Raw genomic sequence first — 24,178 nt, 5'->3', positions numbered from 1 at the left:
GGGTTGGAACTGGATGATCTTGAGGTCCTTTCCAACCCTAACTATTCTATGATTCTATGATTCTACAGTCCCTAACGAACAATCCCTCCCCAGCACCCTATAGCCCCCTTCAGGTACTGCGTGCCAGTTTACCAAGCTCTTTGGTCTTGGGAAAGCCGCTCGGCATCTCTGCTGTACATTTTCCTCTTAAATGGGACCAGAAAACAATAGCGTTGGGGCTTACGTCCCGCCACCTTAAAGGGACTGCGCCCTTTCTGTGCGTGGCTCTTTAGCGATGCACTAACGTCCCCTGTCAGAAGGCAGGAGGTGCTGGCCCCGGGCGGGCCGCCCGGCACCGCCCACCCGGCACCGCCCACCCAGCCGCCGCCCACCCAGCCACCGCCCACCCAGGCCCCGCCCACCCAGCCACCGCCCACTCAGGCACCGCCCACTCCACCGCTGACGCCCTCATGGCCCTGCTGCAAAGGGGAGGCTCCGCCCTCGCGCCCCGGAAGGGCGGGAAGGGAGCGCGCCGGCGCAGAGGGCTGTCGTGGGCGAGGCGGCGGCATGGCGGGGTGCGTGCGGGCCGTGCCGCTGTGGCGTTGTGCCCGGGGGGTTCTCGAGCTGTGATTTGGTGCCGCAGGAATCGGCGCTGTCCCCTCGGGCAGCGGCCCTGGGAAGCCAGGGGGGAATCTGCCGGCCCGGGTTTAGGGGAAATCGCATGGGAGGAGGCAGTGAGTGCAGGAGGAGCCAGCTTGAGTACGAGGGTGCTGGAGGGCGGCAGCTCCAGGGGTGCCGGCAAGGAAATACAGGGCCTGGGAGGTAGTGTTTGTTGGTGACCCTGGCTTGTTGTACTGTTCCCTCCCTAGCTTTCAGATGCTGAATGGTAAAAAGCCTTTTGCCTGCACTGCAGGTACGAGTTGCCTTCTGCTTGCTTTTGTTTCCTCTTCAGGGCAGACATGTCAAAGAAGGGACAGCTTATGGAGATGCTGAAAAAGGAGGTGAGATCGCTGCTAATGGCTGCCAAGGAGGGCTTAACCCCAGCTCAGCTGGAGCACGAGTACATGGCCATGATTGGCAAACCACTTCCTGTACATGACCTGGGCTTCCAATCCACTTTGGAGCTGGTGGCAGATATGCCTGAAGTTGTCAGAATCTGTGCTTATGAGAAAGGCACTTTTATCCTCAAAGGTGAGATTTTGTTTCCTTATGGGTGGAGGAATTATTTGGGACCACATACTGCTATGAAGTGATGCTCCAAAGCAGGGATGTGCAGGATGAATTCCTAGAGCTAGCTGTAGGTCACATATCTCTGCATTATTTTTTTCCTCCTATAGGTCTGTTTATTTTCATTGATGTTTCTTCATATATTTTTAATCTGCATGTTAATGCTTGTCTGTTTTTTCTTCCTCAGAAAAATCACAGCAGCTTCCAGTTACTTTTGTACATTTTGCATTATGCACTTAGTTTAGAAACTGCAGTAACATTTCTTATGGGTACACTACAATGGGTAAGCTTCGCTTTTCCTGTAAATGCAGAGTACAGCAGGAGCCAAAACCAGGGATGAGGCCTCTTGGATACGTTTCCCTACCTGACCCCATGGGAGGTTTAGTCTATATCAAAGAATGCTTTTCGTTTTCATTTCCTTTTTGCTGGGAAACAAGTGGTAGGTGCAAATTGTTGGTTGCTATAGTAAGTCTGGGGAGACTTTGCCTGGGCAAGTGGGTCTTCTGCAGTGGGGATTTACTGTGATTCTGGCTGAGGGGAGCAATGGGCCATTTACTGTTTTCCCAACAAAACTCGCAAGCAGCTGGATCTCCTGTTGTGATCCTTTATTAAGGATTTGGCTGCCCTTGTACCTGGGTCTGGGTTTATAGGGATAAGGGTGCAGTTCGGCTGTTCTCTGTTAAAAGTGGTTCAGTCCAGTTTGCAAAGCAAGAGGAAAAGTGGTTTCTCTGCTGTAAATCAACCATAGTTTAGTGTGATAGCTTTCGAAGGAGACACCTGCTTCTGAAGAAGGTGGAGGGATTAGGAATGAAAAGAAAAAGAGGAGTTTTGCCTTTGTAGAGCTTTTAATGGTTTGCTGGTTTGGTAGTCTAATAGTTTGTTTCTTTCTGTTGTAGCCATTGCAGATGAGACCACCAAAGCAATTGCCAGACTGGTTGCCAGACAGAAGAGAAGCACTAAGGAACGTAAGAGTGCTGCTGTAAGGGCAGATGCTGTTTCTTCCCATAAGAATCCACAGAGTTTCCCTCGGAGGCGCAAGGCTCCCATCCTGCCAGCGAGGGTGAAAGCTGAGTTGCAGGATCTGCTGAGTTCCTCACCACTTCTGCTCTTGGACTTCCATAATGCCTTCTTCAGACGCTTTGGCCGGGCATTTGAGTACACACAATATGGATTTTTCTCCATGTTTGAAGTCCTGAAAAGTGTGTCTGATATCATTGTGGTTGAGCAGACAAAAGCAGGTTCCTTGCTGACCCTGGAGAAGCATCTGGCAAATGGGATAAAGAAGGAAGAGATGCCGCGAGGTGAGATGCGGGAAGAGGTGCCGCGAGGTGAGACACGGGGAGAGATGCCGCGAGGTGAGACACGGGGAGAGATGCCGCGAGGTGAGACACGGGGAGAGATGCCGCGAGGTGAGACGCAGGAAGAGATGCCGCGAGGTGAGGTGGTGTTGTCTTACAAGCGTTGTGGCCAAGCAACTGTGTTTCAAGAGGGTGGTTCTGCATTTCCAGTTGCTGTAGTCCTGGTTCCCCTAGGTTTTAGCACAGAAGGGTTGTGGGGTACTGCAGAAGCAGCTGCGACAAGGGAGTTGTTTTGGTAGCAGAGAGCTTAACTAGAAGTTTTCTCTAGGTTACCACTGTTTTTTAGTATGAGGTGAAAGAAGGGATGTTTAGCTCATTCAGACTATGGACTTTCTGCTTGTGTGTGTAGGACTGGAATTTCTAGTAATTCCAAGCAACAGGTAGCAAAAATAGGAGGATCACAAAACTGGGAGGAGTGGCTGACACACCAGAGGACTGTGCTGCCATTCAGCGAGACCTGGACAGGCTGGAGAGTTGGGCGGGGAGAAACTTGATGAAATTTAACAAGGGCAAGTGTAGAGTCTTGCATCTGGGGAAGAACAACCCCATGTACCAGTACAGGTTGGGGGTTGACCTGCTGGAAAGTAGTGAAGGGGAAAGGGACCTGGGGGTCCTGGTGGGTAGGAGGATGACCATGAGCCAGCAATGTGCTCTTGTGGCCAAGAAGGCAAATGGCATCTTAGGGTGCATTAGAAAGGGAGTGGTTAGTAGGTCAAGAGAGGTTCTCCTCCCCCTCTACTCAGCCTTGGTGAGGCCGCATCTGGAATATTGCGTCCAGTTCTGGGCCCCTCTGTTCAAGAAGGACAGGGAATTGCTTGAAGGAGTCCAGCGCAGAGCCACAAAGATGATTAAGGGAGTGGAACATCTCCCTTATGAGGAGAGGCTGAGGGAGCTGGGTCTCTTTAGCTTGGAGAAGAGGAGACTGAGGGGTGACCTCATCAATGTTTACAAATATGTGAAGGGTAGGTGTCAGGATGATGGAGCTAGGCTTTTTTCAGTGATATCCAGTGATAGGACAAGGGGCAATGGGTGTAAACTGGAGCATAGGAAGTTCCACGTTAACATCAGGAAGAACTTCTTTACTGTAAGAGTGACAGAGCACTGGAACAGGTTGCCCAGGGGGGTTGTGGAGTCTCCTACACTGGAGATATTCAAGGCCCGCCTGGACAAGTTCCTGTGTGATGTACTGTAGGTTACCCTGCTCTTGCAGGGGGGTTGGACTAGATGATCTTTTGAGGTCCCTTCCAACCCTTGGGATTCTGTGATTCTGTGATCTGCTCTGCAGGCTGATAAAGCCTTTCCAATGCACTTTTTCAGAGTGAAGGTTTAGCACTAGTTTGAAAGGCACAGCTACAATGTTCCACAAAACAAAACAGAAGAGACTGGAGATGTCTTCAGCATTCCCATAATGGCTACGAGAGAAGCAGAAAGTCACATATAGTTCCTGCCAAATTCTCAGCTTTTCTGTCTGTGCATCATTGTAGCAAGTGATTTAACCGTTAGTATGCTTACATAAGCAAGTGTGTTTTGTTTTCTTTTGATATATTAGCACAGTGTAGGGTTGCCTCTTAAGTGAATACTCATGACTGGTGGCTGTGAATGGTACCAGAGATGAGACAAACAGCACCAGTGCTTTCAGGCTTTTCATTTGTCTTCTCTTTCTGCTTAATATGGAACACTGCATCAGTCCAACAAAGAATAACAGCTAAATTACTATCTTTGCAGGAGCAACTGCAGTGGAGATGCCTGCTTTGGAGCCCATCTGTGAGACAGAGAACTGTTACCTAACAGCAGAAGAGAAGTCAGAACCAGTGGAAATACAAGCAGTAGATTTGTGTGATAGCCTCAAACAAGTAAGTGGCTGGACAAGCAATCTGTAGGTCTTTCATGTCTTAATCCTGGGAGTGATACTCTTTATTTTACTGCTCTTGTTTCTGTTAAGTTTGCATTGTTGACGCACTGCTGCTTTCAAAGAGTTTTGTACCTGTTTTGGATGAGCCTGGAGGTGTCTAGACTCATACTGATCTGGTATATAGCTTTATATGCCATACAAACTGGGTCTCTTTTTGGTCTTGAGATCTATGTTGCATATCATCTGGGGTCAATTAAGCATGATCTTGCTCCATGATAAGAGTAGTTATACCTTTTGGTGTACTTGATTGTAACTGGACCTCAGTAATTTTGTTCTGAGACTAGCTGTGTGGAATCTCCCGGGCTGCAGTAGGTATGGCTTAAGTGTCAAGCAGCTATGTGACAGAGATGGGGAATCATAGAATCATAGAATAGTTAAGGTTGGAAAGGAACTTAAGATCATCTAGTTCAAACCCCCCTGCCATGGGCAGGAAAACCTCCCACTAAACCATGCCACCCAAGGCTCTGTCCAACCTAGCCTTGAACAGCATCGGGGATGGAGCATTCACAACTTCCTTGGGCAATGCATTCCAGTGCCTCACCACCCTTACAGTAAAGAACTACCTCCTGATATCCAATCTAAACTTTCCCTGTTAAAGTTTGAACCCATTACCCGGCTCATGTTCATTTTCTCATCAACCAACATCCCCAAGGCCTTCTCTGCAGGGCCGCTCTGAATCTCTTCTCTGCCCAACCTGTACCAGTGCCTGGGATTGCTCCAACCCAGGTGTAGGACCTTGCACTTGTCATGGTTAAACTTCATAAGGTTGGCATCAGCCCACCTCAAAAGTGTGTTGAGGTCCCTCTGGATGGCATCCCTTCCCTCCAGCGTATCAACCAGACCACACAGCTTGGTGTCATCGGCAAACTTGCTGAAGGCGCACTCAATCCCACTGTCCCTGTCACCGACAAAGATGTTGAACAAGACCGGTCCCAACACTGATCCGTGAGGGACACCACTCGTTACTGGTCTCCAGCTGGACATTGAGTCATTGACCACAACTCTTTGTGTGCGGCCATCCAGCCAGTTCTTTATCCACCGAGTGGTCCGTCTATCAAATTGATGTCTCTCCAATTTAGAGACAAGGATGTTGTGTGGGACAGTGTCGAACACTTTGCACAAGTCCAGGTAGATGACATCAACTGCTTTACCCCTGTCCATCAGTTCCGTAGCCCCATCATAGAAGGCCACCAAATTGGTCAGGCAGGATTTCCCCTTAGTGAGGCCATGCTGGCTGTCACCAACCACCTTGTTGTTTTTCATGTGCCTTAGCATGCCTTCAGGGGAATCTGCTCCAAAGTCTTGCCAGGCACAGGGGAGAGACTGACTGGTCTGTAATTCCCCGGGTCATCCATTTTCCCCTTCTTGAAAATGGGGGTTATATTTCCCTTTTTCCAGTCGTCGGGCACTTCACCTGACTGCCATGATTTTTCAAATATGATGGACAGTGGCTTAGCAACTTCACTCACCAGCTCCTTCAGGACCCGCTGATGGATTTCATCAGGTCCCATGAATTTGTGCAGATTCAGGTTCTTAAGGTACTCTCGAACCAGATTCTCCTACAGTGCGCCTAAGGTCTTCATTATCACAGTCCCTGCGTCTGCCTTCCGAGACTTGGGTGGTGCGGTCAGAGCCTTTGCCAGTGAAGACCGAGGCAAAGAAGTCTTTAAGAACCTCAGCCTTCTCCAAATCCAGGGTAGCTAGTTCTCCCAATAGCTTCCGGAGAGGACCCATGTTGTCCCTAGTCTGTCTTTTATTCACTGCATACCTGTAGAATCCCTTCCTGTTATCCCTAACATTCCTAGCCAAATTTAATTCTGGCTGGGCCTTAGCTTTCCTAACCTGGACCCTAGCTTCCCAGACAATATTCTTGTATTCTTCCCAGGCCACCTGTCCCTGCTTCCACCTCTTTTTTTCCTTTGAATTTTCCTCAGCAGCTCCTTATCCATCCAAGGAGGTCTCCTGGCCCTCCTGCTGCACTCCCTTCTATTTAGGATGCAACACTCCTGAGCTTGTGGTCGGTGATCCTTGAATATCAACCAACAGTCTTTGGCCCTCAGAGACCTTAATTCCTGCAGTCTCAGCTCTCCTGTCTGATGGGACTTGGGAAACTTTGAGGGCTTGTTTGGTTTGTTTGTCTGCTTTGGTTTTGTGAGGTTTTTTATAGCAGTGTATGTTTAGAAGGGGATGGAGAAGGAACAGTACATAGGCTCTGAACTGCCAGACCTCATTGGAAGAATTTGTTTGTGTCCCCCCTATTTTTTAACTTTAAGTATCTTTAAGCCTTCTTTTTCTTGAGGAAAATCATCCTACTGTCAAAAGGAGGATAACAAAAGGAAAGGAAATAATGAGACACTTCAGCCAAGCTCACCTTATGAGTGTATGTACCTGTACAGTTGGAGCACATAGGTCAGGAAAGGGTCCTAGGAGTTCTTCCTGCTTTGGTGTTTTGTGTATGAATGAACCTGGGAGACTGGGACTATGACTTGGACTTGGTGTGGCACTTCATAAAACATACCCTCTAGAGATTTTTGGTAGGCTGTTCTGATCCTTTAAAGAAATTTTAGTTTGGTGTGATGAAGTCAAAGGAGGTGATCGTGCCCCTCTACTTTGCTCTTGTGAGACCTCACCTGGAGTACTGTGTGCATTTCTGGTGTCCTCAACATAAAAAGGACATGGAACTGCTGGAACAAGTCCAGGGGAGGGCCATGAGGATGATCAGGGGACTGGAGTACCTCCCATATGAAGACAGGCTGAGAAAGTTGGGGCTGTTCTGCCTGGAGAAGAGAAGGCTGCGTGGAGAACTCATAGCAGCCTTCCAGTACCTGAAGGGGGCCTATAGGGATGCTGGGGAGGGACTCTTCATTGAGGACTGTAGTGACAGGACAAGGGGTAATGGGTTAAAACTTAAACAGGGGAAGTTTAGATTGGATATAAGGAGGAAATTCTTTCCTGTGAGGGTGGTGAGGCACTGGAATGGGTTGCCCAGGGAGGCTGTGAGTGCTCCATCCCTGGCAGTGTTCAAGGCCAGGTTGGAGAAAGCCTTGTGTGGGATGGTTTAGTGCAAGGTCTCTGCCCATGGCAGGGGATTTGGAACTAGATAATCTTGAGGTCCTTTCCAACCCTAACTGTTCTGTGATTCTGTTCTGTGATTCTGTTCTGTGATTCTGTTCTGTGATTCTGTTCTGTGATTCTGTTCTGTGATTCTGTTCTGTGATTCTGTTCTGTGATTCTGTTCTGTGATTCTGTTCTGTGATTCTGTTCTGTGATTCTGTTCTGTGATTCTGTTCTGTGATTCTGTTCTGTGATTCTGTTCTGTGATTCTGTTCTGTGATTCTGTTCTGTGATTCTGTTCTGTGATTCTGTTCTGTGATTCTGTTCTGTGATTCTGTTCTGTGATTCTGTTCTGTGATTCTGTTCTGTGATTCTGTTCTGTGATTCTGTTCTGTGATTCTGTTCTGTGATTCTGTTCTGTGATTCTGTTCTGTGATTCTGTTCTGTGATTCTGTTCTGTGATTCTGTTCTGTGATTCTGTTCTGTGATTCTGTTCTGTGATTCTGTTCTGTGATTCTGTTCTGTGATTCTGTTCTGTGATTCTGTTCTGTGATTCTGTTCTGTGATTCTGTTCTGTGATTCTGTTCTGTGATTCTGTTCTGTGATTCTGTTCTGTGATTCTGTTCTGTGATTCTGTTCTGTGTCCAGAGAATAAGGAAGTCTAGGGAATTGCCCAAGATCAAACAAAGTCTGATTGTGGGAACGGTGACAAAAGGGGGGGTATGGTCCAGGTAGCTTCAGATTTTTGTTCTGACATACTGCAAAGGGAACCGGTTTAATGATCATGGTTTTTGGTTTTGTTGGGTTGTTTTTTGGGGGTTTTGCTGCTTTGGTTTTTTAATGCCCTAAAAAGGAGGAAAGCAGGTTGAAATGTATTAGTTTGGGTATGCAGTGAACACTTGTTTGTTGGGATGCTGCAAGGTAGAGGGGGGAAGATGAGACCTCATTCCTGTCCTGCTGCAAGGCATCCAAATATCCAGTCACAAGAGACTGCTAGTGGAAGTGTTGTAAGGGTCAAATGAGGGACAAGGGCTGAGTCAATCTCCTTGGCCCTGAGAAGCGTAAAGTATACATTGCTCTTGCTCTTGGCAGCTTTTTCTCACTGCCCTATGCAGAATGTGTCATCTGCACCAATCTTGACAGCTTCCAGTCCAGCACAGGGCAAGGAGTTCAGCCAGTCTCACAGGCCGTGCCTCTTGTAAGCCTAGTTTTGCAGTGTGTTCTGTTGGTTTATCTTTTTACAAATTTGTTCCTTTTTTGTGAGGGTGTTTTTAAATACATCTTTTACATCTTTCAAAGAAATGTCTGTTGCTACCAGTGTATGAGCTAGATTATGAAGGTCATGTGTGCTTCCAACAGTCTGATATGAAGAGCTTTTTCGGAGAAAAAGGTGTCCATTTTTGGGTGGAGTGAAATGTAAGGGTATTTTCTAGAGATGCTGCTGCTGCTCAGGCAAGGATTCCCTCAGTTGCTCTTTAACTCAAAAATGTTAACTCACTGTTTAAGTCTGTTTTAGTCAAAACTTTTAACTCAAATTCAAGGATGTTAGCCCTTGTTCAGTCTGCAGAAAGCTCTCGTCTGCTTCTTCAGAAAATGGTTGAAAGAACTTGTATTGCAAAAACCCCATTGTTTGCAATTGAATTTAGCCATACATGCAATGATGTGTGTGCTGGAAGACAAATTTACCATACCTTGCCTGGTGTATAATGCAGTGGTAACTTGGAACAGATTCAAGGTGAGTAAAATTGAAATAGTTTTGACTTCTGATCATTGGATGAGTGCTGTTTTTTTTGCACAAGAGAAAGCTTTTGAAGCAGTGAAAACAGCTGATGTCTGATTAAGGTTCCCATCCACACATTAGTTCAAATGAAATCATGGTTTTGGTAGTAAAAGAATTAACACAGAATTGTAATCTGTGCTAACAGCTCACTCAGGTACAATTTGTCAAGAGTGAGAAAAGAACAGAATTTGTAGGATTGTTTTTTCTTTTTTGTTTGTTTTTATCCTTGGAAAATAGCTTTAATGTGAAAGTGAGATGCATTTGTGCCTTCTGTCACTTTTCAGTCGTTTTCGGGTAGTTTTGCTGATTCAGTCATGTACTCTTTCATGGTCCTGGAACATAGAAATTTTACCTTTGGGGTAAAATCCAACAAACTGCCATGTTGGGTTTGTGGGTTGTTTTGCTGTTGGTTTTGTTTTGGTGTAGATACTTGGTTTGGTTTGCTTTTCTAGCAATACCTATTCAGTACTTTTTTAATAATATTCTACATGACTTCAATTCTTCTTTTATTCCTCGCAGGAATTTAAGCAAGGATTTTTTTGTTGCACCCCCCTTTAAACTAGAGGGAAGAAAGAAGGAGGAAAGACAGAGAATGTTAAAATGAATGCTTCTGTCACAGGGCAAGTTTTAATCCCAGTTTGTGCAGTTTGTTGGGATTATCTGATACTCAGTAACTAACAGGTCCCCAGAAAAGCAGAACTGTTGTTTTTTTGGTTTTTTTTTACCTTAGTGGAAAGGACAATTATGTGTGTTCAGTGCATGACAAGACATCTGAGTGCCACCCTCCTTTTATTCCTTTGTAGGCTCAAGATTTGGAGCAGTCCCTACTAGACAAATTGATAATGACTCCAGAAATACCCCCAGATGCTGTTCAGGACAGAAGTCTTTGCAGTTTACCACCACTGGAGAGAAGGTGCTTGGTGGGAGTCTTTGTGGAAGTAATTGTCTCTCCTAACCAGTTCTATGTCCACGTATGCAGCAGAGAAACATCTGATAAACTGCAGGATATGATGGTTGACATGAGGTGCGAGCATGCTATCCTGATTCAGTACTACTACTCGTGTGTGTGTGCTTGTACTGAAGGAACATGGCACCCAGATGTTGGTTATGGTCACTGCTGGCTTGATTACTTAATAGAGAGATGCCAGTGCTGTACTGAAACACATGCTGGTAATGCCTACCCATTCCTTTTACTTACAAGCAATAAATATGGTTAATAGCAATTCACTGTATTTTGGCTGTGTCCTAGACAGTTCTAAACTTCGAAAGCCTGGAAAGGAACGTTAAGGTTCCTTTGCACCTCTCTGTGGTCTGTGCTGCTATGGTTAATGTGCTCAGTTAAGGCTTTTACTCCCATCTCCAACACTTACCAAAAAGCAACAGGTAACAGGCCTTTGTCCAACCTATATTTGAAGGCAAAATCCTGTCAGTGCCTTTGTGTCAGCTACATTATACATTTAGAATTCTGTTACACTACAACAGTGCTACAATTGTTGTTAATTGTGTGCCAGAGCAAATGCTTGATGTCTGTGGGGCATGTGTAAGTGTGATTACAGACTCTGCAGACGTACTGTGTATGTGAGCCAATACACCAGCATCTGGTTCACGGGAAGCATTGACATGTCAAGGTGATGTCATTAATGACTAGAATAATCGTATGTAGCTTCTGATTAATCCATATTAATTAACTTCTTGTTGGAACCCAAGAATACAGTTAAAATGTAATTTTAACTTTGAGAAATCTGGATTCTCCTGAAGCCCTGTGTATTTCTGTGTATTCATCTCCTGCATCCTACAAAGCATGGTTTCTCATTCTGATCTTTTGCAGACACTGTTACTCAAATAAACTTGTTTCCGATCGTTATATCATGCCTGAGTCTTCAATACAGCCTGGACAGCTTTGCTGTGTAATGATCTCGAGATGGTGGTACCGTGTTATCATCCACCGTGTGATCAATGACAAAGATGTAGAGGTGTTCTACCCTGATTACGGAAACCTCGAAATTGTCCGAAAGTCTTGGCTGAGATTCCTCAAGTAAGTAAATCACAGAATCGTAGAATGATCCAGGACTACAGAATGGTTGAGGTTGGAAGAGATCTCTGGAGGTTGTCCTGTCCAGCCTTCCCACTCAAGCAGGGCCATATAGGTTGGGCTGCCCAGGATCATGTTGAGATGGTTTTTACTTGCAGGTTTGCTGAGGGTAGGCTCGGCCTATCATCCACATAATTAATGAAGATGTTGAACAGTATTGGACCCAGTCATGACCCCTAGGGTAACACTGCTAGTTCCTGACCTCCAGATTTGTACCACTGATTACTGCTCTCTGAACCTGGCCCTTCAGCCAGTTCTTAGTCCACCTCACTGTCTGCTCATCCAGCCCGTATTTCATTAGCTTTCCTATGAGTATCTTACAGGACACAGTGTCAAAAGCCTGATAGAAATCAAGGTAAGTAATACCCACTTCTCTTCCCTCACCTACCAAGCCAGTCATTTCATCATAGAAGGTTGTCAGGCGGGTTAAACATGACTTCCCCTTGGTGAATCCATGCTGGCCATTCCCAGTCACCTTGTCCTTCATGGTTCCCAGGGTTAGTTTTTCTGCTGCCTTCCAGGTATTGAGGAAAGGTCGACTGGCCTGTCTTTCTTCAGAAAGACATCCCAGCATGTGGATTGCTTAGAAAAAATCTGGGCTTTTATTCAGTAATTGTGTCTCTGAGGCATTTCCTTGCTTACATGCTAATGTAAGCAACATTATTTAAGACCTGTTTTTCTGATCACTCTAGGTTCTTTGCTCGCAAGCCCTGTCCATCACTCCCTCACTGTGACTTTGGGCTAAATCCTTTCCTGTTTCTGCCTTCACTCCTCCGTCTTTCCTCTTGCTGCTTTCTGTTACTTTGGGACAAGCTCTCTAATCTTCCTTCCTGGGTTCCGTGGATGGATGTGAACATCCTTCTGAACGGACATCAGTCGAAGTGGGACACATTTGCAGTGTCAGAGGTACTTGTTTTCCTCTGTAATTCAGTACCTTTTCCCCATTTCCTTCTTACCTATGATTTGCTTTAATTTATGCCTGCCCACAGGCATTCTTTGGTTCAAAAATCGTTGCTGTCTGTCCATAACTTGATAACCATAAGGGGGTTTGATGGGAAGGCGCTTGGGCAAGGGAAGGCATAGGGGACCAATTGCTACTGCTGTTTTTGTTGTGCCCATTCTTGGATATGATGTGTTTTCCAAAACTGCTGCTGGGCTTTAGTCTTTAAGTACAAAATCCAATATGGGCCTCTCTATTCCTAAGCTGATTTTAAAACACAGAACAGGAGGAAGTTCTACTCTTTGCCTGGTTTTGCTGTCTTCAATGTAATGGCGATGTCTTTATTTTGTATTGTAGGTGGTGCTACTTGAAGCTTCCTGCTCAGGCCATCCCGTGTTCCTTGGCATGGGTAAAACCAGTGGAGGTATGTGTTCACAGGCAGTTTTGTTTCTTGACATACGTATGAGAGCTATCAAGTAAAAGTTGCCCTCCAATAGAGGGCATACGCAAATTAATTCAGGTTACAACAGAATTTCAGGTTTACAACAGAATTGCTGCTGTTAAGTTCAGCAGAGTATGACTGCTTAAGTGTCTTTCTCTCTTTGCCTTCCTCTGTCTGTTTATGATCAGAATATTCTTCTTTATACTGTTGCAGAAACAGATAGTTACTGTTAAGCTGGTGGTGAGACACTGGCACGGGTTGCCTGGAGAAGTTGTAACTGCCCCATCCCTGGAAGTGTTCAAGGGCAGGAACTTGGATGAGATTTTTTGAGTACACTGGTCTAGTGGAAGGTGTCCCTGCCTGTGGCAGGGGGGTTGGAACTAGAAGAGCTTTAAGGTCCCTTCCAACCCAAACCATTCTGTGATTCTATGAAATCTGTTTTTTTCCCTGCCAGTAATTCTCCAGGGTCCTTCTGAAGCCTTAGTGGATCCAGTCCTCTGTTTTAAAAATCTCATCAGTGACAGAGCTTCAAGTGAGTTGTTTTGATGCAGCCAGCTTACCCAAGGAATGATAGAGGTCATAAGAAAATTCCTGTGTGCTGGGAAGCCTTGGTCAAGAAGCCTGAGAAATAAAATCTCTGAAGGAAAGCTTCTGTCTTTTAAAGACATTATTTTTTTAAAGTTATTTCCTCTGGGTTTTTTGAGGGTTAAAGAATCACAGTTTTCGTTGCAGTGGGGCTTAGCAGCCTCTTGAAAACTTACCACGCTTCTAACATTTATAATCACAGGATCCCAGGAATTTAAAAAAAAAAAAAAAAAAAACCAAAAAAGAAAAACCTAAAAAACTGTTTTAGGCAACTGTGATAAACTCACTGCCCTCAAACCATGTTTGGAAATAGGTATTAGGGTGAAAGGGCATTCCCAGTGTAACTAGCATTACAGGCTTTGGGGTAATTAGATGTATTCAGTGCTGGGAAGCTCGTCTACTTGACTTTCCTATATTAGTCCCTAGCCTGACCTAGCTTAACTGCCTTTTTGACAAGTGCCTTCAGGGAGAAGTCTCAGGTGGTGGATATTGGTCCGTTTATAGTAACTTTATATTCTTGTTTCTTCTTTAGGGTACATGGTCCAATGCAGCAACTCTCCTGTTCAAGAGCCTGTGTAGTTCCAAGCTACTTGTTGGCATTGTGGATGAATATGTCAATGGCATTTTGCATCTTTTCCTGTGTGACACATCTACTAAGGAGGATGTCTACTTCCACTGTGTCTTGAAGGATAAAGGATATGCTGACATCTGTGGAAAGAACATTCCTTCTGAGGTCAGGAGGGAGGCATGTGCTGCTAGAAGGCACCCAACCAAACAAAAACATCAGTTAGGTACCTCTAATGGGAAGATCTTTAGCTTGAAGCAAGTAGTTTTGTGAAGAGAAAACTGGTATTCCCTGCTTTTGTGTGACTTAACATTTTGTGACTGCATCCCATGGTGTCTAACTATGATGAGAGCTTTTCAGTTGAGGTGGAATCTGATGGTACAGCAGTGATGTTCTGATTTAGTAGAACTAATTATTTTTACCCTGTCTTCTAACACTGGATTAGAAGGTTTTTATTTTTTTTCAAGTTGATTACCTTGTTAGGATTGCAGATTCACCTGGAGCTGACACGCTTCTCATATAAATAAATGGAAAAGTAAAATAGCTGTAAATGTTCTGTGCATAAGGCCAAACTGAGATGGAATTGAGAGGTTGTTAAGAGATGTGTTAGTTACTTCACTACCCATTGTTAATTCCTGCCAGTTTGGTTAGCCATAAGTTGAGGTCCCTGATTTATCTATAAAGTTATTCAGGGCACGTTAATTAAATTTTATTGTCTAACTTAAAAGTAGTGCTACATAGTGGCAGAGGCAGTTGAGTAAGGAACAAGATAGTTAAATTATTTCAGTCTTCTCTACTGCAGGCACTGAAGATTGGTTTTGACATTAATAAGCTGAATTATGGAACTGGTCTTGGTTTAAAAAGTCTCTTACTTTGCCAGTGAGATGTACGATGTTGGACAGTGTAACCACGTAGATTGTGTGTTGTCCCTTAGACCAACAGGTTGTAAACCAATGTGAGAGCATTTATGATTTGGGCCCATCTGTGTCGTTGTCTGAATCATAGAATAGTTAGGGTTGGAAAAGACCTTAAGATCATCTAGTTCCAACCCCCTTGCCATGGGCAGGGACACCTCACACTAAATCTCTCAGCTCAGTTTCAGTAAGAACTGTGTGGATATGAAAACCCTTAAAAAGGTACTGCCACGATTTTATGTCTCAGCAGAAAGTCAGGCTTTACAGTCTGCTGTGCTTCTATCTTTTGTTTTCATGAATAGATAAAGAATATGTGTTTCGGTGGGATTGCTGTGATTGTATTTTTGCATATGTATGTCTGATTTTGGGGGGAGTGGACCACTGCTGAGTAATTTTGTTGCTTAAAGGAGAGGAGCTGATATTTGTAGGAAGAGAAAGACAGTTTCTGCAAGGATTTGGAGCTAACTTGTGGGTGGTGTGCTTCTTCATAAAACCTATTAGAAATTTGATGAATTCTTTTTATTCTTTGTGGTAGTTAAAAAATGCTTTTCTTGACTATATTGGGTTTTGTTTGTTTGCTACTAGGGATTCAAGGAACTGAATCCTTTGGCCTTGTATGTTCAGCCCCGTGAGAAGTGGGAGAATGCTGAACTGGCGGAACCAGACCTTTGCTTGCAGCAGGAGTCTCTAGATGCAGATAGTCCAACAGCAACTTCAAAGCTGGGTGGGAATGAACTGTGTGACCAGGTGGGATTTTGGCTATGGTGTAGCTATCACTCAATAAAATCAGCTCCGGGGGTCAGTAGACATGTATTGTTTAGTCCCATGCAGTTTTCTGTGGAGCTGGTGTTTTGCTTTTACAAAAAGCAGGCAGAACCATAATATAAAAACAATTACATGTGGAGCATAAGTACATCTCTAGTTGCTTGTCTCTGATCCTTTTGCAGACTTCAGGGAGTCTGTGTGCCAGTGATTTCACCAACCTCCCATATGCACCAAATTTTTTTCAGATGGGGGGGAATGGACTCTGAGAACTCAAACCAGTACTAGATTCTTGAGATCAGTTTGACTTTCATGTTTTGCACCCCTGGGAGCCAAGAAGTGGTGTATTTTCCTCTCACATCTCTGGGGTTTGGCAAAGGATGTGTAATAACTTAGGGTGTTGTTTAAATGTGGAAAAAGACCATAAGAATTAGTGGTGTATTATTTCAATTAAAGGTCTTACTCATTCCAAACTTACTTGAAAGGAAGCAGTTTGCAGTCCTGGTTGATGCAGTAGGTAAGGTCATGATCTCTAGATCTGGGTGCTACTTTACACCTTTTATTTCAGAGCATGTTGAAAGAGAAGCCTTTTCCTATTTAACAGGTGGAGAAACTGGTGAACAGAGGGCTTAAGCAGGGAGTAAAACCCAGGTCTTGAGTGCAATTTAATGTAGTACTAGATGCTAGATGTAGTACTAAATGCTAGAAATGCCAGGAACACTTGGCTACAGGTGACTCTCTCTACTTTTCTGTGTTACTTAAATTGTAGTATTTTCATGACACATTTTACTGCAGGGGCCAAAGCATCTCTGAGTAAATGTCAGCTGTTTGAAGTGTTCAGCAGTGGGCCTGCTCCATGGCTGTTCTCTGACATTTCTCTGAAATAAGAGTAAAAGCTAGTGTAATGTTTGTGACTTGTAAAGCAGTCATTTAACTAGGCTTTGTTTTAGCCAACTGTGTTTCTGTTCTAGAGAAACCATGAAAGCTATATGTCTTAGATATTAATGGCTTTGCACAGCTGCTGTATTATCTGAACTGAAGGATACAAACCAGTGTCTTATGTATGTATGTGCAAGAAATTAACATGACATAGGCTGCACATCTGAGTTCGTTGTGTTTGGGGGGGTTTAATGGAAAAATACAGAGAGTACCCTAACTAGTTAACTACAGCAAGATGCATTTCTGTAAATGTCAGACATAGCTGGTAATTTCAAGACTAGAGGAATGTAAATGCATTCAGGTGGTTTTGTCATGTCTGATTTCAAGGGTCTTATTAGAATCCATTTCCAGAAATTGGCAGTCCATCCTCTAGATCACCCTTTCTGTAAGACCTTAAACATTCCCTTCTCTGCTGTTCTGTTTAGCTCTCCAGAATGTTTCCTTTTCTTCCTTGGTGCATCATTAACATGATCATCAGTGGCAGTTCAATAGTTCAAAATATTTTGAACTGGAATGAAATGTGTCCAACATGACACTTGTTAACTGCTTAGCTAGCGTCTTCTGGTAACTCCTCTTAAACTGTGCGAAACTCCCTTTGCATTGTCTGATCTTAGATTTGCCTCATCAGGATTAACAACTTTCTCTTTTACCTCCCATCCTCCTTAAGTGCAAAACATCTGGACACTGTGTTGTATCAGCTCTGTTATGTTGGGACACTTATACATGGTAAAATTTTTCGGAAGGCAGCAAGCAATAACCAAAAAACGTTGCTTGAATAAAACTGTACTTTCCAAGTGATAAGTTTTACTGTGGAGAAGTTCAAGTAAGAGTTAATTTCTTATTCACGTAACTTCCTATCCTTCCGTGTTATTTCTGCCCATTAGAAGTAGCCCAAGCTCTCCACATAGAAATGTTAAAACTTCTGAGTAGAACAGATAAGCTCCTTTGCATTTCTCTCTCAGTTAATCTTTAGTGGTATGATCTGATTGCTCTGTAATTTGCTCCATGGCATGCAGCTTTCTTCTACCCACACTAGCTTTACCTTTTCTTGTTTTGTCCATCTCCTTAGCAATGGCATCTGTCTGATAATGAGGAGACAGAGGATGATGTGCAGCCACTTTTGGATGAAGTGAGTGTCCCAGGAACAACAGACCAAGACACTGAACTTGCACAGGAGGATACAGGTGAAACTTCTACTGATCTTGCGGCAGTGGTTAAGGTAAGGGCGTTTTTCGCAGCTATTGCTGTTGAGAGGGGTTGTTCTTGGTTTTAGATTATTTTAATAACCCTTTGATTGCTTTAACATGTATTTCTTTTTTTTTTAAGTGACTGGCAAATTATGACTGGCTGTTAGCATGGAATCAGAGCTATACATTTTCTTCTTTGCTGTTGTTTCTGATAGTATTGATGCACTAGTGCTCCACTAGCACATCAAGGTATTGTGGGAACAAGACTGTTTCAGCACTTTATAGGTCAAACCTGGCCCTTCTTCATTGCTCTACTTCCCCTCCATTAACAGTCCTGAAGGTTACTAGGAGTAACTGGGAGTTACTGTGGGGCTGCGTCACACAGGTCTCGTTATGAGTTAGGAGAGTGGATTTGGGAAGGTTGTGGTTTGGGTTGCACTTTGAGGCACTGTGTGGCACTGGTGTTGCTTCTTTAGTGGTGGTTAATGATGAGTCTAACAGGGCATGCAGCATGATGTTTTGCAGAATATTCTCTGCTCTGGATTCATCAGGGAGACGGTATTGCTCAAGATTTGTTGAGATGGAGAAAGCATTACAGAGCTGGAAATGGGAATGTGCCTATGTGATTTTGGATAACCACAGCTCCTTACACATGTACAGGTTGATAGTGGCTGAGACAAAAATCTTTCTAAAAGGGTGAGGGGAAGAGTCAGTTCTCTCAGTTCTCAGTTGATTCAGTCTAGAGCAGAGCTGGAAGAATCAGAGTATCGGGGTTGTTATCTGAAAGGGAATGAGAGAAAGCAAGCTGGGAAAAGGGACCTTGAGAGAGTGAGAGAAGAAGAGATTCTGGTAGCATGTGCAGGGTTAAAGTGCAATGAGATGGAGGCAGGTGGGTAGATAGCAATCGGGTCCCCTGCAAGTATTAAACTGAGAGTTTCAAAGCATTGGATCACCTTGGAAGGCAGACACAGGGACTGTGATAATGAAGACCTTAGGCCCACTGTAGGAGAGGATCTGGTTTGAGACCATCTTAAGAACCTGAATCTGTACAAGTCTATGGGACCTGATGAAATCCATCAGAGGGTCCTGAAGGAGCTGGTGAGTGAAGTTGCTAAGCCACTGTCCATCATATTTGAAAAATCATGGCAGTCAGGTGAAGTTCCTGACGACTGGAAAAAGGGAAATATAACCCCCATTTTCAAGAAGAGAAAAATGGATGACCCAGGGAATTACAGACCAGTCCGTCTCACCCCTGTGCCTGGCAAGACCTTGGAGCAGATTCTCCTGAAGGCATGCTAAGGCACATGAAAAACAACAAGGTGCTTGGTGACAGCCAACATGGCTTCACTAAGGGGAAGTCCTGCCTGACCAATTTGGTGGCCTTCTATGATGGGGCTACAGAACTGATGGACAGGGGTAGAGCAGTTGATGTCATCTACCTGGACTTGTGCAAAGTGTTCGACACTATCCCACATGACATCCTTGTCTCTAAATTGGAGAGACGCCAATTTGATAGACGGACCGCTTGGTGGATAAAGAACTGGCTGGATGGCTGCACGCAAAGAATTGTAGTCAATGACTCAATGTCCAGCTGGAGACCGGTAACGAGTGGTGTCCCTCACGGATCAGTGTTGGGACCGGTCTTGTTCAACATCTTTGTCGGTGACATGGACAGTGGGATTGAGTGCGCCCTCAGCAAGTTTGCCGATGACACCAAGCTGTGTGGTCTGGTTGATACACTGGAGGGAAGGGATGCCATCCAGAGGGACCTTGAGACGTTTGTGACGTGCGCTGATGCCAGCCTTATGAAGTTCACTCATGCCAAGTGCAAGGTCCTACAACTGGGTTGGAGCAATCCCAGGCACAGGTGCAGGTTGGGCAGAGAAGAGATTCAGAGCAGCCCTGCAGAGAAGGACTTGGGGTTGTTGGTCGATGAGAAAATGAACATGAGCCGGCTGCAGTGTGCGCTCGCAGCCCAGAAAGCCAACCGTATCCTGGGCTGCATCAAAAGGAGTGTGACCAGCAGGTCGAAGGAGGTGATCCTGCCCCTCTACTCTGCTCTCATGAGACCTCACCTGGAGCATTGTGTGCATTTCTGGTGTCCTCAACATAAAAAGGACATGGAACTGCTGGAACAAGTCCAGAGGAGGGCCACGAGGATGATCAGGGGACTGGAGCGCCTCCCGTATGAAGACAGGCTGAGAAAGTTGGGGCTGTTCAGGCTGGAGAAGAGAAGGCTGCGTGGAGACCTCATAGCAGCCTTCCAGTATCTGAAGGGGGCCTGAAAGGATGCTGGGGAGGGACTCTTCATTGAGGACTGTAGTGATAGGACAAGGGGTAATGGGTTCAAAGTTAAACAGGGGAAGTTTAGATTGGATATAAGGAAATATTCTTTCCTGTTAGGGTGATGAGGCACTGGAATCGGTTGCCCAGGGAGGTTGTGAGTGCTCCATCCCTGGCAGTGTTCAAGTCCAGGTTGGACAGAGCCTTGTGTGGGATGGTTTAGTGTGAGGTGTCCCTGCCCATAGCAGGGGGGTTGGAACTAGATGATCTTGAGGTCCTTTCCAACCCTAAGTATTCTATGATTCTATCTTTCTAACTGGCATAGAGAGGTCCTGGACACATTTTCTGTCCCTGGCTGTGATCTCTGTTACAGTCTTTAGAAGCAGTGACAAGAATTTCTGTTGAGGAAGACAGTGGAATGAAAAAATAATCCTACCTACAGTCATTAGGGGGAGTGAAATGCACCAGTCAGCTGCTTATGAGAATAGATGGGAGGACCTTGTTTCTCTGATTTGTGCTCATCTCTTCATCATAGGGTTTTCTGGCAACATCACCAAGTTGCATTTCCTCCTTTTCAGTTTTCACTGCTCATGTTTTCCTTTTCAGTGGTAGTGTTCTGAATTGTGTTATTCAGGTGGAAGAGTAGGCACTGCCTTGCTTCCTGCTCCTCACAGCACTCTCTAGGGTATCCTCTCTGGTTTGCCTCTTCTGTATACTGAACAGCCTCCTGTTTTAATTATGTCCATCCCAGCTTTTTCCTTTGCTAACAGATGTTTTTAGTGTCCACCCTTACACCCTGTTTCTGCTTTGCCCTGGAGTGTCAGTGACACTGCCTGCACTGCAACAAGGATAGCATAGGTAACAAGACGAGATAATTATTATCTTTTAACCTTGTTCTTTCTGCATTTTAGACAGAGGTTTTCAGTGGGCTGGAGGTATCAAGCTGAGTTGTTGGTTAATTGGACTCCGATGATGCCTGTTACCCAAATTATTCTGTCTTGGCACTGAATTTCTGCTACCCAGCCACTGTAGGTCTCCTGGATACTTCAGAAGTCCCTCAGGAGTGCCTTGTGGGGGACAATTTAAATTGCTTAAATCTGCTTGTGTTAAACAATTGTGTTGTTCTGGGCTAATCCTCTGAGTGCATTCTCACCAATGGGTGAAGCACCTCTGAATGGTGATCCATCCCTTCTGAAGGTGAATGCCTTTCTTCTGCCTTGGCAACAGAAGAACCCTGCACAGCAAGCACCTTAGTTTTGAACAGCTGTGGTTGGCAAGGTGAATTGCTGCTTCTCTGTGGTTTCACTACTTTTCTCATCTGTACTGAGTTAACAAAAACAGACATTGGCTCTAGTCCCTGTCTAGTGCTGACACATGTGTGATGATCCCTGAAACTTTAATTTGTATTCTTAAGCAAAAATGCAGAGGGATTTCCTCTGACTCAGCTCCCACTCGCTTGCAGACACTCCCTGTGTCATTGCCATCATTTGTTGTGCGGGGGGCTGCTGACAGATGAACCAGATGTTAATTCTTTGCTAAGACATGGTGATTTGTATCTTGTAATAATCTGTCACTCTTCAGCTTGCTGTGTAAGAAAAGCTGCCTTTTGGCCAAGGTTGTGAGGAACTAGGGGTCTTTGGTGGGGTGTGGGGTTTGGGGCTTTGTTTGCTTGTTTTGTTTTTTCAAACTATCCATTTGCTGACATTCCAATTTGTTGCAGACTTTGAGAGGTAATAAAGATTAGGGCAGCTAATGAACCAAGCATGCACTAATCACATCCTCTCCTGAGTTTTTTATATACGTTTGCAGACACCTCATTGTCTTGAAGAGTCCTCAATGCCTGTTGTCTTATTCAAGTCAGTGGAAGACTCTTACACCTCCTGTATGTGCTCCAAGGAACCAGGAGGAATGAGCCAAGATAAGCCTGATCAGACGGAAAGATTTTCCAACAATCTCCAACTTCGTGAAGCTGTACATCCCTCTGTTCTCCTTATGGCAATGCCTTTTATGGACAACCATAACAGTACGAATAGATTTGTCAGTTAAAGTTAACACGGCGGAAAGCCGAGCAGTCTGTTACTGTGCTGTGAGTCTTGCAGTCACTACTGGGTATATTAGGACTGATGCTGCTTCTTTGCTAGATGAAAATGCTCGTCTTTCTGTGGGATGGACATATGAAAGTAATGAATGGCTGGGTGCAATGCATCGGTTTGACCTTTGTGCAGCAAAATGGATTCCTAAATGTTTAATGGGAACAAATGAATTGAGGTTTATTTCTCCCTCGGTTGATTTTTGTTGTCTTTTTTAGACTTTCTGCTGCTTTCATGCAGAAGTCTTTGTTTCTCCACTTCATACATGGGTCTGTTTGTTTCATACTGAGTCTCTCAATCTTTCAACTGTAAGGGACAAAAGGGTTTTTTTTAAACCCTTATAAGGTCCCTGTCTGGGTGTTCATTTTCCATCTTCCAAATGATGAAGAAATCTACAACACCCATATGAGAGTTGCTCAATTTATGAGGTAGATTAATGACTCAGTAAAGGCAGTGCCTATTTGTGCCTTGGAACAGAGCTTTCTGGCTGGAGTGGAGACCCAGTTCTCCAGGCAGGAGCACTCAATTCACAGCTGATTTCCCACCTCTGGGGAAACTGGGGGGAACATTGGGAGGAGTGGGTGACAGGCTCTTGGATTATACAGTGTTGGGCTCATCAAATAGGTGGGCAGTAGAAAGTCCTCTTGCCATGACCTGGTAAGGTCCAGGCAAAATGTATTTCAGTCTAAAGTGGAGCTCCAGTTTAGTTTCCAATGTCAATACTGTCTTTCTTTTCTGTGTCCTTCCTTATGCAGATGAAGAGCAAATGAGGAGAAAAGACCACCCTGGGAGCCTGTGCTTTGACAGTGGGCTGCCTGACCAGGGGCTGTCCCGGAAACTCTGTCTACCTCCTACCACGCTACCTGCAGTGTTGGCAGCTGCACGCTTAGCCTCGTCCAGTAACTACTTCCACTGGCTCCCCAGCCTGAGAAAAAAGGTGTGAGAAGAGGGGAGACGCTGGAGCAACTGCTGGGAGCAGCAAAGGTCCTCTCTGTGACCTTGCTGATATTTTGTTTGCTCAGAAATGTTTAATTGCTTGGAAAAACTTGGAGTCTTTCATCTTTCCATATGCGCCTGGTACGCGTGATAAATGTTGCTTTTACTGCTAGGAAAATAGTTTGGTTTGGTTTTGTTGTGCTGGTTTATTGCTCTTTAATGGTTCAGGAGAACATTTAAGTGTCACATTGTTATATATCCTTTAAGTTTAGGAGAGGGAAACTGACAACTTGTCCCTCCCTCCTTCAGTGCACGAGCAGTTTGACATTGTGTGAAGAGATGTTTTTGGTTTTTAACGCAGTGGATGCTCTATGCGCTCTTTTTTGTTAGAAGAGCTGGTTGTATCCCAGCTCATGCCCCAGTCCATGGAGGTGCTGTTAACTTGCAAGAAGATGCTCTGATTTTGTTGGTGAATTGTGATGCCACTCATATGAAGCATAAGGAATCCCCTGTCACTGATACTGAATGAAACCTCTGAAGAATCCAGAGAAAGAAAGCTTATGTTGGCCATGTTTATGTAGATCCTTGCCTGTGGCAAGAAATCCTTTTGGGCTTGAGTTTTTTAATGCTGAGGAGAGCTGTGAAAATAAAAGTACCCTGGTTATGCATGCTGGTGTTCAGCTGGTTTGCTGGTGCCCAGACTGTTCCTCAGGGCTTCAGGGGCTTCAAAGACCATTCTGTACCCACCTGCAAATGTGCCAGAGGTATGCTTCACTGCAGACCAGCAAGTAAAGCTCAAGATAGGGTTTAACATTAATATTGCAGTGGATAAAAGACCAGCAAAAGAAGTTTATTGTTTGGGTTTATCCTTAAAGCTCTTTTCCAACCCAAACCATTCTATGACTATTTTGTTTTAATTTCAGCATTTAGGGGTGGTTTTGGATGTGAAAGGTCCAAAAACAAGTAGAGAAAGGAAATCTGGGGCCCATTGTAAAATAGAATCAGAATCATAGAATAGTTAGGGTTGGAAAGGACCTCAAGATCATCTAGTTCCAACCCCCCTGCTATGGGCAGGGACACCTCACACTAAACCATCCCACACAAGGCTTCATCCAACCTGGCCTTGAGCACTG

At 44.7% G+C, this 24,178-nt stretch overlaps 1 protein-coding gene across 13 annotated transcripts; it reads left to right on the top strand.

Moving 5' to 3' along the window:
• Positions 1–478: 478 nt before the first annotated feature.
• Positions 479–23,713, top strand: TDRD5 (tudor domain containing 5). Of its 13 annotated transcripts, none has more exons than XM_065674072.1 (12): positions 479–554; positions 932–1,170; positions 2,103–2,642; positions 4,290–4,417; positions 10,114–10,334; positions 11,139–11,345; positions 12,700–12,766; positions 13,902–14,102; positions 15,434–15,595; positions 17,619–17,768; positions 21,829–22,042; positions 22,865–23,713. In XM_065674072.1, exons 1-12 carry the CDS (start codon positions 547–549, stop codon positions 23,050–23,052), a joined length of 2,325 nt encoding a protein of 774 aa, XP_065530144.1. In that variant the 5' UTR covers positions 479–546; the 3' UTR covers positions 23,053–23,713. The 13 variants fall into 13 exon arrangements, 11 of the variants coding, with proteins under 11 accessions (XP_065530144.1, XP_065530149.1, XP_065530148.1 ...); XR_010611461.1 differs by lacking the exons at positions 479–554; positions 22,865–23,713 and adding exons at positions 567–801; positions 17,876–17,985 and having other exon boundaries at positions 21,877–21,953; XR_010611462.1 differs by lacking the exons at positions 479–554; positions 21,829–22,042; positions 22,865–23,713 and adding exons at positions 567–801; positions 17,876–17,985; positions 20,931–21,192.
• Positions 23,714–24,178: the final 465 nt, after the last annotated feature.

Source organism: Lathamus discolor, chromosome 3 (assembly GCF_037157495.1).
Source record: "Lathamus discolor isolate bLatDis1 chromosome 3, bLatDis1.hap1, whole genome shotgun sequence".
Taxonomy (NCBI): Eukaryota; Metazoa; Chordata; class Aves; order Psittaciformes; family Psittacidae; genus Lathamus; species Lathamus discolor.
The sequence above is the reverse complement of the archived record's forward strand: the minus strand, read 5'-3'. Positions and strand labels throughout refer to the sequence as shown.

Bases quoted from the DNA above. Each gene is read 5' to 3' on its own strand.
- TDRD5 (XM_065674068.1), top strand. From the start codon at position 701: ATGGGAGGAGGCAGTGAGTGCAGGAGGAGCCAGCTTGAGTACGAGGGT. The intron at 15,596-17,618 runs GTGGGATTTTGG...CCATCTCCTTAG, and splicing joins GGAATGAACTGTGTGACCAG to CAATGGCATCTGTCTGATAA. The intron at 22,043-22,864 runs GTACGAATAGAT...TTCCTTATGCAG, and splicing joins TTTTATGGACAACCATAACA to ATGAAGAGCAAATGAGGAGA.